The 18,507-nt window shown below is 47.2% G+C and overlaps 1 protein-coding gene across 2 annotated transcripts; it reads left to right on the top strand.

The window, feature by feature from the left end:
* The first annotated feature begins 13,675 nt into the window (after nt 1-13,675).
* On the top strand, nt 13,676-17,924 carry DAZAP2 (DAZ associated protein 2). Of its 2 annotated transcripts, none has more exons than XM_055337025.1 (4): nt 13,676-13,791; nt 14,816-14,934; nt 15,366-15,534; nt 16,479-17,924. In XM_055337025.1, exons 1-4 carry the CDS (start codon nt 13,779-13,781, stop codon nt 16,799-16,801), a joined length of 624 nt encoding a protein of 207 aa, XP_055193000.1. In that variant the 5' UTR covers nt 13,676-13,778; the 3' UTR covers nt 16,802-17,924. The 2 variants fall into 2 exon arrangements, with proteins under 2 accessions (XP_055193000.1, XP_055192999.1); XM_055337024.1 differs by having other exon boundaries at nt 13,677-13,791; nt 15,366-15,611; nt 16,479-16,755.
* The last annotated feature ends 583 nt before the right edge of the window (nt 17,925-18,507 follow it).

An 18,507-nucleotide genomic window follows, 5' to 3' on the forward strand; every position in this document is an offset into this window, starting at 1 on the left:
AATTACATCATTGTTCCAATAACTTCATTATATAATTTGTAGTTTATAGGCCATTCATTCTTTTTATGGAGAATATATTGGTTTCCCCCACAGATGTGGGGCTGGGGCCTCACGTCTCCTCTTTTGTCTGGTCTCCTCCAAGCGCTTAGCATATCAGGGGGACAGCAAGAGGCTGTTGACAGGAAGAGCCTCCCTTGGCTCTGTACTCTATTCCTAGAAAGCTCTGGGAACCTGAGCAAATAAATAATCCCTGGTGTCCCTCATTTGAGAGCTAGCCCAGTTCCAGGTCTTCAAAAATTGTCATGGAACAATCAGATTTCCCCAGGATCCATGCACATTTTTCCCCAACACCTTTCTCGGGTCCAGAGTTAATTTTCCCCTCCCCCCCTCCACTCACCAGATTAAAGGCCTCACTGCTGTTGCTAAGGGAGTGAGGCTGGGCAGGTGAGAGTGGGTGGGAGGGTGCTACAGCAGGGGGTGTGGGGGGTGGGGGGGTCAGGTTGGTCAGCAGGAAAAAGCTCTCAGCGATGCATTTCCAAGTGCTCCTCGGCCAGTCTATTCCCTTCTCTGTGCTACCTGCTTGTTCTCTCTGAAAGCTTTGAGGATTTCCTTTCTTTTCTTTTTTCCTTTTTTTAAAATCTCTTAAATCTCTGGAGTCTTACATCTTACCACGTTACAGCTGGTGGTCGGCCGGTTTTCACAAAACAGGGAATCTGTTGTCCATCTTGACTGGTCATAGCGAAGTCCTTGCGAGGAGAATGGGTGATGAAGGACAAAAGTCCCTGAGCACTGGGATATTTTAAGGTGAGAAGCCAGAAGGTTGTTTTGTTTTTGAGTTTCTGAAACTTGTAATGTGACACAGAGTGTGGCTGCGCATACTCTGCCTTTTTTTTTTTAACAGACCTCCCAACCTGAAATGCATATATTTTATTCTATTTACTTTAATTTTTAGCAATGATGTAGAACTGTATTACTAGGCTGCTGTCACTCTAACAGATCACCCTACCAGCTCAAAGGGTAAATATGTGGGTTTTTTTTCATAATTTTTGTACAGTAACAAGGTGAGGAACATTTTAGCTCATAAATTATTTACCAAAGCTCACAGGCATAATAGGCTGTGTGCATATTCATCAGGCCATCATCCATTATTCATAAGAAGTTCACTTCAACTGTTAGAAGAAAATGAGGTTGTTGATTGAAATGCTGAAGAAATGTGGTCTTTTGTTCTCCCCCCTCCTTTCTCCCATCTGAGTAAGTCTGGAAGTTTCCATCAAAAAATGATATTGTAGGAAAAAGAAATTTATTCCTGACATGCAGATGTGTAGATAAGAGGGGAAAGAAAAAGCCTGGAGTAGGAAATAAATTGGCAGAATCAACCACCATTCATTTAACTTGGCTAAAGGCTCCTGATTCCTGCTTGCCTAGAGATTGTGCCCAGGAAGTGGCCAGAGGGAGTATCCTTCCTTGCAATAAAAGAGCACTTCAGCAAATCTGATAAGAGTTTATACCTCTATTAACTAAGATGCGGGTTGCATTCTGCAGCTCAAGAAGTATTTATCGTTTATCTTCTTCGACCTTCACACCAAATCTGTGATACAGGAATAATATTCAAGATGAGAAAACTGAGGCTCAGAGAGGTTAAGTGGCTTGTCTAAGGCCAAACAGCTGCTGAGGAACAGACCAGGAGTACAGCCTAAATTTTCCTTCACATTCCATGTTTTTTATATTCGGTTTTCCTAAGTCCTTCAGATGACAAAGTCCACCAGTGCCAAGATAGAAGCGTTTCCTTTTTTTTTTTTTAAATATTTTATTTATTTATTTATTTATTTATTTATTTATTTATTTATTTACTTGTTCATGAGGGACACACACACACACACACACACACAGATGGAGACACAGGCAGAGGGGGAAGCAAGCTCCATGCAAGGAGCCCGACGTGGGACTCCATCTCGGGTCTCCAACATCACACCCTGGGCTGAAGGCGGCTCTAAACTGCTGAACCACGAGGGTTGCCCCTTAAGATTTTATTTATTTGAGAGAGAGAGAGTGCACACAAGCAGGGGGAGGGACAAAGTGAGAGGGGAGAAGCAGGGTCCCCATTGAGCTGGGAGCCAGATGTGGGGCTTGATCCCAGGGCCCCAGCATCATGACCTGAGACTAAGGCAGATGCCTAACGGACTGAGCCACCCAGGTGCCCGAGATAGAGGCATTTCACAATGCTTTCCACGAATTGTCGTTTAGATCTTGATTCCCTTTTTTATATCTTGATTATTTCTATGAACTACAGAAGCAACATAGGCTTGAAAGCACCACGGAAGGGGCACCTGGGTAGCTCAGCAGGTCATGATCCCTGGATCCTGGGATCGAGTCCTGCATTGGGCTCCCTGCAGGGAGCCTGCTTCTCCCTCTGCCTGTGTCTCTGCCCCCTCTGTGTGTCTCATGAATAAATAAAAAAAATCTAAAAAAAAAAAAAAGAGAGAGAGAGAGAGGAGGCATCAAATAATACAAAGTTCTATGTAATGGAGATTAAAATGTCTCTGGTGCATGAACAGGTGGTTAACTGCCATTGACTGCCCACCGCCATCGCCCCAGAAGCAAGTAGGAGAGGTTATAATCCAATCAGATCCACAGATCTGCATTCAAAAGTGACCTTGGTCGCTTACTAACTGTGTAACCTAGGGCAAGTGAGCTTTTTAAAGCCATAGTTTCCCATTTGTAAAATGGGAATAACACTCTAAGGTTTTGTAAGGATTGAAGGAGATAATGTATATGAAACCCAAGTGTCAGCATTTTCATCTTTTTTTTTTTTTTTTTTGTATTTCCATTTTAAAGGTCACCTCTCTCTAGTGGATTCAGGGAAGTGGAATGAAAGGCTAGGTTTGGGGATCCCTGGGTGGCGCAGCGGTTTGGCGCCTGCCTTTGGCCCAGGGCGCGATCCTGGAGACCCGGGATCGAATCCCACGTCGGGCTCCCGGTGCATGGAGCCTGCTTCTCCCTCTGCCTATGTCTCTGCCTCTCTCTCTCTCTCTCTCTCTCTCTCTCTCTCTCTCTCTCTCTCTCGCTGTGACTATCATAAATAAATAAATAAATAAAAAATTGAAAGGCTAGGTTTGTCTCACGCCTGTCTCCCAAATCTACTGCTTGACCTTCTGTCTCATTTGGTCCTGGGCCACTCACTGGGCTGCTGGGTACAGCCTAGAACTCCAGTGTGGTTCTTCTGGATGAAATACAACTATTCATGGTGGGGCAGAGCGGTGAATTCTCCCTAACATGACTACACAAGTGTTCTTTAATGAAGGCTTGGAAGACTAAAGGGAATTCCAATAGGGGAAAGCTTAGAAATTTACCTTCAACTTTTCCTATAATCCAAGTGAAAAACAGTTAAGAAGTTCAATCCTTTTTTTTTTTTTTAAGATTTTATTTATTTATTCATGAGAGACACACAGAGAGAGGCAGAGACACAGGCAGAGGGAGAAGCAGGCTCCATGCAAGGAGCCCCATGCAGGACTTGATCCCGGGACCCCAGGAGTTCGCCAGGAGCCAAAGGCAGATGCTCAACCACTGAGCCACCCAGGTGCCCTGTGAAGCTCAATCTTTATTAAAGGGTCTGTTCCTTTCATGGATGTACCCTAGACCCTAACCTGGCTCCCTGTCCTCAGGTCGGCCTCCCTGCCTAGAAACTCGTCCTCCAAACCTCCACTTCTGTCTGGGAAGCCCTGAGGCCCTTCCTCTCTCTTGTTCCTCAGCTACCCCCAGTACATTTCTGTAAATCTGACAAGTTCAGTCTGGAAGAGATGAAGGGGTGGGGAGTAGTGTGTGTGTGAGGTGGAGCAGGGGAAAGGCAGCACAGAGCATGTGTCCCAGTGAGCTGTGCCACATGGTCCACCCAGCAGAACTGTCTAGGGGAGGCTGGCACCCAAGTCCAGAACCCTTCCAGTCTCTTGGCCAGACTGAGATGCAGATGAGGCTCGATTCTTCTGATTGTCCTTCGGAAAGTTAGTAACCTTTGGAAAACAAACACACATCTCGAAGAACAAAATGAAGTCTTCACCCCCCATAACAGCTAATGTTGCGATGGCCGTTACTCCGTTACCTTGCATTTTTAACAAGCATGGGACGATCCTGATGCAGGTGGCTTGCGGTTTCACATGGAGAAAAACTGATCAAAGCCCCAAAAGAAGAGACACTGCCCCAGGATTTACTAGGCTGCCCCTGCCACGGTGGAGTTAGCCCTTCACATTATTATGCAGAGCAGTGTTAGAGCCTCTCCTACAAAGGCTTGCCTGGAATAAGAAAGGAGGGTCCATTTCTGAGTCATATATCTTGTAATCCTTGTTCCCTTAGTTACACAAAAACCAGCCAAAGCTCTGAAAAGGCTGCTTCAGAGAGCCTGATTGGATTCTTCCCCAAACCTCTGCCCTCCCTTTTTGGGGTGGACAATAGGAGGTAGTTTGTTCTTGCAGTTACATGAGTCAAGAGCATAACACATAGTAGGTGTTCAATAAACGTACACGAAAAACCTCTACCCAGCCTGATTAATTGGGAGTCAGGACCCACCAGGAGGCAAGGTGCTTCTCTGAGCCCTCAGACCACAGCTTACCCAGCTCTACTACAGCACTTACCAAGTTCTGCCCTAATTTTGCTCCCAGCACCTGTCTTGCCAGGCAGGTTAGCAGTTCATTAGCCATCATCCTTGGCTTTTCCCAACATTTGTTTTTAAAAATACCTTTATTGAGGTAAAACTGACACACAATTAACTGCACATTTAAAATGTACAATTTGATACATTTTCACATACATATTCACCCATGAAACCATTTCCACAATCAAGATAATGAATACATCCATCACCTCCGGAGGTTTCCCAGAGTCCATCTCTTTCATGGGTCCCTCCCTCTCCCAGAGGCAACCACTGATCTGTTTTTTGTCACTACAGATTAATTTGTATTTTGCAAAATCTTATATAAATGGAATCCTACAGGGACTCCTGGGTGGCTCAGTGGTTTAGCGCCTGTCTTTGGCCCAGGGCGTGATCCTGGGGTCCCCCAGATCGAGTCCCACATCAGGCTCCCTGCATGGAGCCTGCTTCTCCCTCTGCCTGGGTCTCTGCCCCTCTCTCTCTGTGTCTCACAGGAATAAATAAATAAAATCTTAAAATACACACACACACACACACACAAATGGAATCCTACAGTAATCACTTTCTCTTGGTCAGGTTTCTTTCACTCAGCATAACTGACATTAGCCATGTTGTGTGGATCCATAGTTTATTCCTTTTTATTGTATGGCAATAGCATTTCTTCACCCATTGACCTGTTGATGGTCATTTGTGTTGTTTCCAGTTTGGGGCTGTTATAAATATCCTAGTAAGTCTTTGTGTGCCCATTATACTTTCATTTCTCTTGGGTTAATAGGAGTGGAATGGCTGGATCATACAGTATGTGATGCCTAACTTTATTATTATTATTATTTAGAAATTTATTTTCTCACAGTTCTTTTTTTTTTTAAAGATTTATTTATTTATGATAGACATAGAGAGAGAAAGAGGCAGAGACACAGGCAAAGGAAGAAGCAGGTTCCATGTCAGGAGCCCGACATGGGACTCGATCCGGGGTCTCCAGGATCGCGCCCTGTGCCAAAGGCAAGTGCTAAACTGCTGAGCCACCTAGGGATCCCCTGTGATGTCTAACTTTAAAAAAAAATTATTTTGCTTGGGACGCCTGGGTGGCTCAGCGGTTGAACGTCTGCCTTCGGCTCAGGTCCTGATCCTGGGATCTGGGATAGAGTCCCACATCGGGCTCCTTGTGGGGAGCCTGCTTCTCCCTGTGTTTCTGTGCCCCCCCCCCCCGTGTCTCTCATGAATAAATAAATAAAATCTTAAAAAAATATTTTGCTTATCGTTTACTTATTTTATTTCAAGTTTTTATATACATTCCAGTTAGTGGGGCACCTGGTTGGTGCAGTTGGTTAAGTGTACGACTCTTGGTTTCGGCTCAGGTCTGATCTCAGAGGCAGGAGCAGGCTCTTCCCTCAGCAGGGAGTCAGCTTGAGATTCTCTCTCCTTCTTCCTCTGTGCACCACCCTCCAATTAAATAAATAAATAAAACTTTAAAAAAAGAAGTTTCAAGGCACCTGGGTGGCTCAGTGGTTGAATGTCTGCCTTCGGCTCAGGTTGTGACCCCAGGGTCTTGGGATCGAGTCCCGTGTCAGGCTCCCTGCATGGAGCCTGCTTCTCCCTCTGCCTGTGTCTCTGCCTCTCTCTCTGTGTCTCTCATGAATAAATAAATAAAAGCTTTAAACAAAATCTCCATTAAAAAAAAATTCCAGCTAGTCAAAATATAGTGCAATATTAGTTCCAGGAGTAGAATCCAGTGATTCATCACCTACAGACAACACTCAGTGCTCAGCATAAATGCATTCCTTAATACCCATCACCCATCTAATCCATCCCCCTGCCCACCTTCCTCCCAGAACCCTGTTTGTTCTCTATAGTTAAGAGTCTGTTTTATGGTTTGTCTCTCTTCCCCCATGTTCATCTATTTTCTTAACCTCCACGCAAGTGAAATCATATGGTATTTGTCTTTCTCTGACTGACATATTTCACTTAGAATATACTCTAGTTCCACCCACCTCGTTGCAAATGGCAAGATTTCATTCCTTCTTATGGCTGAGTAATAACCCACTGTGTGTATATACCATGAGTTCATCCATTCATTAGTTGATGGACATTTGGGCTTTTTCCATAATTTGGCTATTATTGATAACACTGCTATAAACATCAGGGTGTATGTAGCCATGAATCAGCTTTTTTTTTTTAAGATTTTATCTAACAGAGAGCATGCACAAGCTTGGGGGAGAGGTGGCGGGGGGAAGGTGGTGGAGGGGGAAGAAGCACCCCCTCTGAGCAGAGGGCCTGACATGGAGCTGGATCCCAGGACCCTGAGATCATGACCTGAGCTAACGCAGCCATTTAACTGACCGAGCCACCCAGGCAGCCCTGATACTTTTTGCTGGATCATAGGGTAGTTCCATGTGTATGTTTAACTTTTAAAGATCCTGCCATACTGTCTTCAAAGTGGTTGTACCATTTTACACTCTTATCAGCAGTGTGTCACAGTTCTAGTAACTCTACATTCTGACTCCCGAAATATTCAGGCTTTTTACATTAGTCATTTTTATAGGTGTGCCAACACTGCTTTAATTTCTTGGTAAGCATTCATATGGTTCAAAAAGAATTTTTTAAAAGATTTATTTATTTATTCACGAGAGGCAGAGACACAGGCAGAGGGAGAAGCAGGCTCCACGCAGGGAGCCCGATGCGGGACTCGATCTCAGATCCCAGGATCATGACCTGAGCTGAAGGCAGGCGCCCAACCGCTGAGCCACCCAGGCATCCCTGGTTCAAAAATTTTTATTTTTATTTATTTTTTATTTTTTTAAAAAGATCTTATTTATTTATGCATGAGAGACATAGAGAGAGGCAGGGATACAGGCAGAGGGAGAAGCAGACTCCATGCAGGGAGCCCGACGTGGGACTAGATCCCGGGTCTCCAGGGTCACACCCTCGGCTGAAGGCAGCGCTAAACTCCTGAGCCACCCTAGTTGCCCTGGTTCAAAAGTTTTTAAAGATTTTAAAGGTATACAGTGAAAAGTGAGACTTTCTCTCCATGCCAACCAGTAGTCACTTTTAAAGGTATCTTGTGTATTCTTTACTCAAATGCTAACAAATATTCTTGGTTTTCCTGCTTGTTTACAAAAGGCATTATGCTAACCACACTGTTCTGAACCTTTTCTTTTTTCATTAAAAAAAAATATTGGGGACACCTCGGTGGCTCAGTGGTCAAGTGTCTGCCTTCGGCTCAGGTTGTGATCCTGGAGTCTCGGGATCGAGTCCTGCCTGTGTCAGGCTCCCTGCATGGAGCCTGCTTCTCTCTCTGCCTGTGTCTCTGCCTCTCTCTCTCTCTCTGTGACTATCATAAATTAAAAAAAAAAAAAATTAAAAAAAAATAAAATCTTAAAAAAAAAAACATTTGGTTGAGCTTTCTCATTCTTTATTGCGGCCACACAGTATTTAATTGTATGGATGCACTAAGATTAATTTACCAGTTCCCTATTGATGGACATGTGACTTCTTTCTAAACTTTTGCTATTATGATGCTGCAGTGAGCACCTTACACACAGTGTTTCTCATGGATGCAAATATAGCCATAGGGATAATTTCTAGAAGTGGGGCTGGTAATACGTAATTTTGATACTGCCAAATTAACTCAATAGTTGTGCCAATATACACTCCCACTATCAATAAATCAGATTGTAGTCAGAGAAGGACAAATACCATATGATTTCACTCATATGTGGAATTTAAGAAACAAAACAAACAAGCAAAGGGGAAAACTAAGAGAGACAGAGACACAAACCAAGAAATAGACTTAATTATAGAGAACTGAGGGTTCCCAGAGGGATGGGGATTGGGAGGATGGGTGAGATAGGTAAGGCCTGCACTTGTGGTGAGTACCACCTAGTGTTGTATGGAAGTTCTGAATCATTATTGTATACCTGAAACTAGTATTACGCTGTATGTTAAGTAACTGGAATTGAAATAAAAACTAAAAACAAAAAACAAACAAAAAAACCAAAAATAAACAGCGTGTCTGTTTATTCACAAAACTAAAGTTAGCAAATGTTTGGATTTTACCAATCTGGTAATGGTGTTTGTGTTTAATTTGCCTTTTTCTTATTAAGAGTGAGGTTGAACATCATTCCGTACGTTTAAAAGCCATTTGTAGGGGCACTGGGTGGCTTAGTCAGCTAAGCAGCTGCCTTGGGCTCAGGTCGCCAGCCCGGGGTCCCGGGACCCAGCCCTACATCCGGCCCTCCGCTCAGCAGGGCGCCTGCTGCTTCCTCTGCCTGCCACTCCCTCCCCCGGTTTGTACTTCCTCTGCCAAGTAAATAAATAAAATCTTAAAAAGAAAGTAATGTATTTCCTTTCCTTTGAACTGCCTATAAATGTCATTTGCTACTTTTTCTAAAGGCTGGTCATAGACTTGCTGATCTCTAGGAGTTCTAGGACTGGGAGAGTAGTCCTTTGTGATACAAATCGCAAGTATCTTCTCTCCAATTTGTCATTTGTCTTTTCACTTCATGTAGTTTTCATCCCTGACATTAATTCTCTTAATTGATCCGAGACGTTAATCCTGAGCGTTAGTCCAGTTGTTTCTGCCTCCTAAACAGTTCTGGAATACTGCCTTCCTTCTTTCTACCGCCCCCCCCCCCGCCCCTTCCCTGGGCCAGTCTGCCATGTCCCTCTCCAAAATTACTACATCGATTCTAACCGCTCTCCCAGACATACTTCCACTCTTGTCCTTTCTAATCTACTCTACATTTTGTAGCCAGAAAACTGTTTCTAAAATAAAAACACGATCATGTCAGTTTTTTGCTTAAAACTCTTGGGTGGCTAACCAGGGCTCTTAGTGGGAATCCAATGCCCTTAGATCAGATCCTCCGTGAGCTCCAAGGTCCCCCACATGGTCTGGCTCCTTTTTGTCTCTTTAGCATCATGTCTGACTAGTCCTCACCTCCCATTCCCCGCTCCTGCCATACTGAATTGTTTTCAAGCCCTCCCTTCCAGTAAGCTCTCTCACGTTTAGGCCTTTGCATAAACTGTTCTTTCCTGAGGAATGCCCTTCACTTGCTAAACTTCCACTCAGCCTTCAGACGTCCCTGCCAACAGGAAGCCCTCCCGGACCCCAGTGGAAGAGATTAGGTACTGGGATGCCTGGGTGGCTCAGGGGTTGGGCCTCTGCCTTCAGCTCAGGGCTTGATCCTGGAGTCTTTGGAGCCAGTCCCACATTGGGCTCACATTGGGCTCCCTGCATGGAGCCTGCTTCTCCCTCTGCCTGTGTCTCTGCCTCTCTCTCTCTCTGTGTCTCTCATGAATAAATAAAATCTTTAAAAAAATATTTTATTTATTTATTAATGAGAGAGAGAGAGACAGACACAGGCAGAGGGAGCAGCAGACCTCATGCAGGGAGTCCGATGTGGGACTCGATCCTGGGACCCCAGGATCACGCCCTGGGCCGAAGGCAGGTGGGCCTAAGGCAGGTGCTAAACCGCTGAGCCACCCAGGGGTTTCCCAAAAAATCTTAAAAAAAAAACAAAAAACAAAAGGAAGAGGTTAGGTACTAACACCCCTGTCCTTATGTCAGCACTACTAACGTTACGATTATCTATTTACTTCTCTGTCTCTCCCATTAGGTAGACAAAGTTCAGGAAGGGTAGGGACTCAGCCTGGTTCTTCACTATTGTTTCCTAGTGCCTATCACAGGGCCTGGCACATAATAGGTGCTCAATAAATAGTTGCTAAATTAATTCAAGAAATGATGTCTGATGAATGGCTAGGTGAACATTTCATCTTGGTGGGGGAACCCAGGAGAATGAAGAAAACAGAAAGGTTCTTGACTCCCGTGCAAGAAAGGAAGTAGCCAGTTGCTCCTTCATTCCACCTGCCAGAGAAAGCAGTGGTCTTGACCCTTCCATTTCTCTTGATAATCTCATTGAGCTCTGCCCTAGCTTGTTCTATACCCAGGTCCCAGAGGAATAAGTAAAATACCTAGGATCCAGTAGAGGAAACACTGACCAATATGAGGGCAACTTGTCTTAGCTGTAGCTAAGTCCTAGAGGCTTCCTGAGTGTCACAGTTTGCCCTTTAACCACTGGACCATGGAGAGGTGGGGGCTGGGTTCCAGTGGAGGGCTGGAGCAAAGAGCTATGCTTGAGACAGTCTGGGGCAATGGCTATTCACCATCCAGTGTAAGTATCTGAATTTTTTTTAAGAGTTTTATTTATTTATTCATGAGAAACACACACAGAGAAAGGCAGAGACACAGCCAGAGGGAGAAGCAGGCACCATGCAGGGAGCCCGATGCAGGACCCAATCCCGGATTCTAGGATCATGCCCTGGGCTGAAGGCGGGCGCTCAACCGATGAGCCACCTGGGCATCCCACAGGTGCAGTACCTAATTAATAAGCAGTATGGGATAAGCGGGAGCTGAACAGATGAGGACCAAAGTCAGGTGCTGACAGACAACCAGAACTAGTGTCTTGATTCAGGGGTCACTGCTTACACTCTCACTGATGCAGACTGCTTTAGTCAACACAATTTTGGGGTCCCGGAGGGCCACAGAGAGAAATAAGGATAGAAAACCTTTCCTAGGTTTAGTCTTTTATTTTCTGAAGCCTTGAGCATGGTGTACAGGTTAGATTAGTGACCTCTCTGGTTTCAGACTTTGAGGTGGAATCCGTTTTTTCTTTCTTTTTTTTTTTAGATTTTTATTTATTTACTTATTCATGAGACAGAGAGAGAGAGAGAGAGAGAGAGAGAGAGGCAGATACACAGGCAGAGGGAGAAGCAGGCTCCACGCAGGGAGCCTGATGGGGACTCGAGGATCACGACCTGGGCTAAAGGCAAACACTCAGAACCACTGAGCTGTCCAGGTGTCCCTTTGGGATGGAACCAATTTAGGATGTAATTTGGAAAAGTTAGGATACAAGTAACATTTGTCTGGTCTGACCTTCAAGGATTTATTTGCTCCTTTACTTGCCAATTACTGATTATAAACTTCATGCTAAGATAAGTACAGGGCCCTGGAGATAGAAGTGTACTGCAACACACTGTTTTCTTAAGCTGTGGGTGCTAACTTGTTAGTGGGATGACAAATCACAATCAGATCTGAATAAAAAAACAAAGCAAAACAGGAGAATAGAAAATAACTACAGTGCACTCTGCATAGAACAAGTACTAGGCTAAAAAAATTGTTACAGGGGCAGACCCGCTGGCGCAGCGGTTTAGCGCCGCCTGCAGTCCGGGGCGTGATCCTGGAGACCCTGGATGAGTCCCACGTCAGGCTCTCTGCATGGGGCCTGCTTCTCCCTCTGCCTGTGTCTCTGCCTCTCACTCTCTCTGTATCTCTATGAATAAATAAATAAAATTAAAAAAAAATTAAAAAAAATTGTTACAAATGTGTGTGTGCATACTGGGTCATGATTTAAAGCATATTATTGTGGTCGGAAAAATTTTGAGCCTCTGCCCTAGAAGGTGAGCTCCAAGAGCACAAAGGCTTTGTTGTGTCTCAGAACAGTGCGGGGGCGCGGTGTTGGGGTCTCACTACTGAGCTGGACCAGTGAAGGTTTAACACTGTGCTGCCTTCGGGAAGGTTAGAGTCAGACATACAGGGAAAGGTCAATATTACAGGATTTTCAATACTAGTATTAGTCTGAACCAAATTAAGAACATTGTGTTCTGGGCAGCTGGATGGCTCCTTCAGCCCAGGGTGAAATCCTGGAGGCCTGGGATCGAATCCCACGTTGGGCTCTCTGCATGGAGCCTCTTTCTCTCTGATGGATAAATAAATTAAATTAAAAAAAAAAAAAAAAAGAACACCTTGTTCTGGGGGCGCCTGGGTGTCTCAGCAGGTTAAGCATCTGCATTGGGCTCAGGTCATGATCCCGGGGTCCTGGGATGTGCAGCCCCTGCATGGGGCTCCCTGCTCGGCGGGGAGTCTGCTTCTCTCTCTCCTCTGCCCATCCCTCTGCGGGTGCACTCTCCCTCTCTTTTAAAAAAAAAAGTCTTGGGATCCCTGGGTGGCGCAGCGGTTTGGCGCCTGCCTTTGGCCCAGGGCGCGATCCTGGAGACCCGGGATCGGATCCCGCGTCTGATTCCTCTCTCTCTCTCTATCATAAATAAATAAAAAAATTAAAAAAAAAAAAAACCATTTTAAAAAAAAAATGTCTTGTGGGGCAGCCCAGGTGGCTCAACGGTTGGGCGTCCGCCTTCGGCCCAGGGCATGACCCCAGGGTCCTGGGATCGAGTCCCACGTTGGGCTCCCTGCATGGAGCCTGCTTCTCCCTCTGCTTGGGTCTCTGTGTCTCTGGTTAATAAATAAATAAAAATCTTAAAAAAAAAAAAGTCTTGTTCAGCTCCATCTCTGTACTTGCGCAGAGGCGGCGTATCTTAAAATGAAGGTTGCTCGGGACACTGCTGCCTTAGAGGGTGGCACCCCTGCCCTTAAGGACAGTGAGGGTAGGGACGAAGGGAGAGAGAGAGGGAGGCTACAGGAGGCGGCAGGCCGGGCCCCGCGCGGGGCCCCGGGGCCTCCCTCGGGCAGAGGAGCAGCGACGCAAGTGCAGGCGGGCACCTGCCGGCGGGACGGGCAAGGCGGCCAGGACCCACTGACGGCGCCCGCCAGCCCGCGCAGTACAGGGGCCGGGGCCGGGGCCGGGGCCGGGGCCGGGGCCGGGGCCGGGGCCGGGGCCGCCGCCGCGCTCCGCAGGTGAGTTCACCTTGAGCTGCTGCGCGGAGGTGGAAGCAGGTTCCGGGGAGCGGCTTCAGCGGCTCTGCCCCCGAGCGCCCCAGAGAGGGGGGGGGCGGAAAAAACAAAAACAAAAACAAAAACAAAACAAAAAAAAAAAGCCAACAACCGTGTTTGGAGACAATACCTGCATTCGGTTTTCCTCCCGTCGCGGGACGCGGGTGGGGGTTGGAGGGCGAGACCCAAGGGGCGGGGCCGCCGCGCGCCCGGGGGCGGGGCCACGCGCGCCCGCCCTCCAGCTACTGGACGCCGCGCGGGAGGGGCGGGGCTTCCGGTGGCGGCGGCGCTCGGGCGTCGGGTGACGCGAGGCGGCCGGGCCGTCACGTGACACGGAAGTGACTACGAACAGGAAGAGGACGAAAAAAATAACCGTCCGCGACGCCGAGCCGAACCGGACCCGCAGCCACCATGAACAGCAAAGGCAAGGGCAGGGGGCGGCCGGGGCCGTCGGGGGGACAGTGCTAGCCTGGAGCGAGCGGGCCCGGAGCCCGGGGTCGCCAAGCGGAGGCTTGGGGCGCGCTGCGCCTCCCTCCCCGGCCGGCTGCGGTCCCGGGGGCCGCGCCAGACGCCTTCGTCATCCCCGAACTGCGGCTGCTCGCTGCTTCCCGGCCCTTTCCTCCTTAAACTCTGTGGCGCAGTTTGGAGCTGCGGGCTCGGGTGGAGGGGCGGGGGGGGTGGGGGGGAGGCTTGTCATGATGGGCACCTGCGGGAGCAAATGGGGAGCTAGAGCAGGGATGCGGGTCGGCCAATGGCGCGCCGGCGGGGGCGGGGCTTCGCGCTCCGGAAGCAGAGGCCGGCGCCCGGGCTTAACCAGTGCGGCGCCGGCGGGCGGGCCCCGGGGCCCCGGGGGCGGGGGGGGGGTGGTGTCCTCCCTCCGCGTGCCTCGCGCGGCCGCCCGAAGTGCCTCTGGCTCCTGGGACGGTGCCGGCGTCGGGCCCCACACGGTCCTCAGCTGTGCCTCTGGACGGTTCCCGTTATCCTCCCTCGGGTCCCGAGGGTTCACGTCCAGCGCGCGCTGTATTCGGAGGTCGACCTTGAGTAGGGAGCCGCGGGGCAAATAACCCGTCACCGCCGTGACCCAACGAGGTCGTGGCTCGGTACAGCCAGGCCTGTGGCGACCACCCGGAGCCGGGGCAGCGCGTCCCTGCCGTTGGGCACGGGCAGGAATGGGGCCCCACACCTGCCCTGCATGGATGGAGAAGCTCGGTGTGCCAGTGGGAGGACTGCCCCGGTAGGAGTAGGGATAAGGGTGCGAAGAGAATATTCTCTTGGCCCCAGAAATCAGCCCCCCCCTCCCCCCCCCCAGAGCGGTCTGTCTACACATCTCCAGCTTGCTGCCCCTAGGGCAGCTACCCAGGATGCTCTGCCCCATTTTGGTGGCTCTGTGTGGTAGGCAACATGAATTTTCTTTTCTTTTTTTTTTTTTTTTTTTCCTTGTCTTCCAGGTCAATATCCAACGCAGCCAACCTATCCCGTGCAGCCTCCTGGGAACCCAGTGTACCCTCAGACCTTGCATCTTCCTCAGGCTCCACCCTATACTGATGCTCCACCTGCCTACTCAGAGGTGCTTCCAGTTTACTAGACTTGAACCCAATGCTCTTGGGTCACATCTTCAGTCCTTAGCTAATAAGCCTGACTCCACCCATATCTATTCAGTGTCCGTAAATAGGAGAAGGGAGGGCTCACGTGAATAGTCTGAAACACTGAACACTTTAGCAATTTCTGTTGGGGTTCAGACTGCATCATCTGATTGTTTCATGTTTGGTTTTTGTTTTTTTTTTTTTTTTTTGGCACCAGGTGAGGTTAAGAAGAGCTCGCGTTCCTTGAGCCTCACGTTAGCTATAGCAGGAAGTGATGCAGGAGGGTACTGAGTGGCAGTGGAAAGGCAGTTTGTGTAACTCAGAGTGTAATCTGCACAAGGACAATCGAGAATTGACGCGTGGAAGGGATCTAAAATCGAAATGTCATAAAGTAACCTGTTGCCTTCTCTTCTAGCTCTATCGTCCGAGCTTTGTGCATCCGGGGGCTGCCACGGTCCCCACCATGTCAGCTGCATTTCCTGGCGCCTCACTGTATCTTCCCATGGCCCAATCTGTGGCTGTTGGACCTTTAGGTTCCACAATCCCCATGGCTTATTATCCAGTTGGTCCCATCTATCCACCTGGTTCAGCAGTGCTGGTGGAAGGAGGGTATGATGCAGGTGCCAGATTTGGAGCGGGGGCTACTGCTGGCAACATTCCTGTGAGTATGACCTTATCAGAACAACTCAGCTCTTATGTATTTTAACTTTTTTTTTTTTTTTTTTTTTTTGTATTTTAACTTTCTGAAGAGATTACATATTCATCCTTTCACCATCCCTGGGTAATAGCTGTGGTATGGGTATAAGCACGGACATCCAGTAGTTGGGCAGAAAGCAGCTGAGGGGGCAGGAGAACTGTGGCAAGTCAGTAGCATCTGGCACATTCCCCGGGGCCTGAGTTAACCAGATTCCTTTGTTTTCCTATACCTCTTTAAAGCATTAGGAGTCCTGCCTGCTGCTTTTGCAGTTCTACTTTGGTACTGGTCTAGTAATACTCCTTATTCAGCCTGTAACATTTACTTCAAATTTGCCATCAGTATGGCATTCCATCAAGAAACCTGATAAAAGAAAAACGTGATGAGTAAAAATGGAGAAAGACACATGATGAGATGAGCACTGTGTGTTATATGTAGGCAACTTGAATTTAAATAATTTTTAAAAACCTGAAAAAAAGTAGAGAAAGCACAGTCCCCTATTAAGTGGAGTTTAGAAAGATACTAGAGATTTTAGTTATGTTGCCTGCTTAGCTCCCCCCTCTATAAGAATTAGAGCCCAGGTGGTCCTTGCCTCAAAGCCATATACCTGAAATGAGGTGAGAATGCCTTTAAATGAGTGGTAGGCTCTTTTTCTGTCTGTACCTTTAGGTTCACAGAGAATATAGACCTGCTTTACAACCCACGTTGGCAGAACTAGCTTTAAGATATGATTGGTCAGGACACTGCCATCTTCCTAATGGATCCTGTTTCACCTGTGTCCACTTCCCTTGTCTCAGCTGCCCTCTGCCCATCAACCTTGTCTTTTCCTTTCAGCCTCCACCCCCTGGATGCCCTCCCAACGCTGCTCAGCTTGCAGTCATGCAGGGAGCCAATGTCCTCGTAACTCAGCGGAAGGGAAACTTCTTCATGGGTGGCTCAGATGGTGGCTACACCATCTGGTGAAGAACCAAGGCCACCTCTATGCCGGGAAAGACATCACATACCTTCAGCACTTCTCACAATGTAACTGCTTTAGTCATATTAACCTGAAGTTGCAGTTTAGACACATGTTGTTGGGGTGTCTTTCTGGTGCCCAAACTTTCAGGCACTTTTCAAACTTAATAAGGAACCATGTAATGGTAGCAGTACCTCCTTAAAACATTTTGAGGTAGGGGAGGCATCCATTCATAAAATGAATGTGGGTAAAGCAGCCCTAAGGATCGTCCTTTAATTCCTCCGGAGTAATACTGTACCATACTGGTCTTTGCTCTTAGTAATAAAACATCAAATTAGGTTTGGAGGGAACTTTGATCTTCCTAAGAATTAAAGTTGCCAAATTATTCTGATTGGTCTTTAATCTCCTTTAAGTCTTTGATTTCTATTACTTGTTATAAATGAAACGCATTAGTTGTCTGCCTTTCCATCCTTTGCCCCATGTCCCACCCTCAACCCTAGTCTTCCAGTTCCTTCCCGCCAATCTCCATTGAATCAATGGTGCAGGACAGAAAGCCAGTCAGACTAACTTCCTTCTCTCCTTGCACTTCTCCCCACTTGCCATCTTTTAACTAGTCTTTCACAAGGATCCTCTGAAACCCCCTCTGTGCCCCAAGCACAGACCCCATTACTTCTGCTTTTGCATCTCCTCAGGCAAAAGTGGAGGGTGCCTCTCTGGACCCTCCTCATAGGTTGTTTCTTCATCTATGAACCAAACCCAAATTTGCTCCGGTGCCAGAAAAACAGAGCTCCATTTGAACAAAGGGTATCCATGCAAACTGTACTGTAAACTGGTTTGTTTAAAATGTGGGGGCAAGGAGGAGGATGCATTTCAAAAGCCTGATGACGTCCGAGCCAAATTAGGGGAAGTTTCCCCATCCAAAAATTGGTTACCAGTTATCAGAGTATCTGATGCAGGCACTCATGGCTCCTGAGAATTCCTCAGCTGGGGTAATGGGGTCATACTATGAATCCCTCACTACAAAATGACTTGAGTCCAGCGAAATCTCATTAGGGTTAAGAATATTTTCAGGGATCCTTAATACTTTGATTTTTGTTTTCTGAAATTGGATTTTATTTTATTTTATCTTATAATTTCAGTTCATCTAAATTTTGTGTTCTGTACATGTGATGTTTGACTGTACCATTGACTGTTATGGAAGTTCAGCGTTGTACGTCTCTCTCTACACTGTGGTGCACTTAACTTGTGGATTTTTTATACTAAAAATGTAGAATAAAGACTATTTTGAAGATTTGAATAAAGTGATGAAGTTGCATTACACCTCACCTCAAGGATTCTTTACTCAACTTGTTTTTAGATTTCTTCTCTCTTTATCTTTTATGTCCCACCTAGGATTCAGATAGGTGCTGCTGTCATTTCGGGGTTTTTAAAAAAGATTTTATTTATTAGAGGGAGAGCATGAGCGGGAGGGAGGAGCAGCCAGCACGGTACCTGATGGCAGGGCTCCATCCCAGGACCCCGGGATCATGACCTGGGGAGCTAGGATTTCTATCAAAACACTGTCTTTTAAACACATCTCATTTGGGGACTAAGATCCAAGGAGCTTCTCGGCTTGATTCAAAGGGCACTGGTGGGAAAAGTGGTAAGGAGATGGTTGCTGGTTCCCTCTGTGTAGACCCAGCATGGGTCAGGGAAGGGGCATCTGGGGGGCTTAGTTGGTTAAGCATCTGCCTCTTCAGCTCAGGTCATGGTCCTGGGGTTCTGGGGCCAAGCCTTAAGTTGGGTTCCCTGCTCAGCTCCCTGCTTCTCTCTCTCTGCCCCTCCTCTCCTCACTCATGCTTTCTCTTGTCTGCTCTCTCTCAAGTAAATAAATAAAATCCTGAAGAAAAAAAAAAGGTCTGGGAAATT

Source organism: Nyctereutes procyonoides, unplaced genomic scaffold, assembly GCF_905146905.1.
Source record: "Nyctereutes procyonoides isolate TBG_1078 unplaced genomic scaffold, NYPRO_anot_genome, whole genome shotgun sequence".
NCBI lineage: Eukaryota > Metazoa > Chordata > Mammalia > Carnivora > Canidae > Nyctereutes > Nyctereutes procyonoides.

What these genes read in the sequence shown, in the direction of transcription:
- DAZAP2 (XM_055337025.1), top strand. An exon ending in CTCCACCTGCCTACTCAGAG is followed by an intron (nt 14,935 to 15,365) that starts GTGCTTCCAGTT and finishes CTTCTCTTCTAG; the next exon opens with CTCTATCGTCCGAGCTTTGT. An exon ending in TGGTCCCATCTATCCACCTG is followed by an intron (nt 15,535 to 16,478) that starts GTTCAGCAGTGC and finishes TTTTCCTTTCAG; the next exon opens with CCTCCACCCCCTGGATGCCC.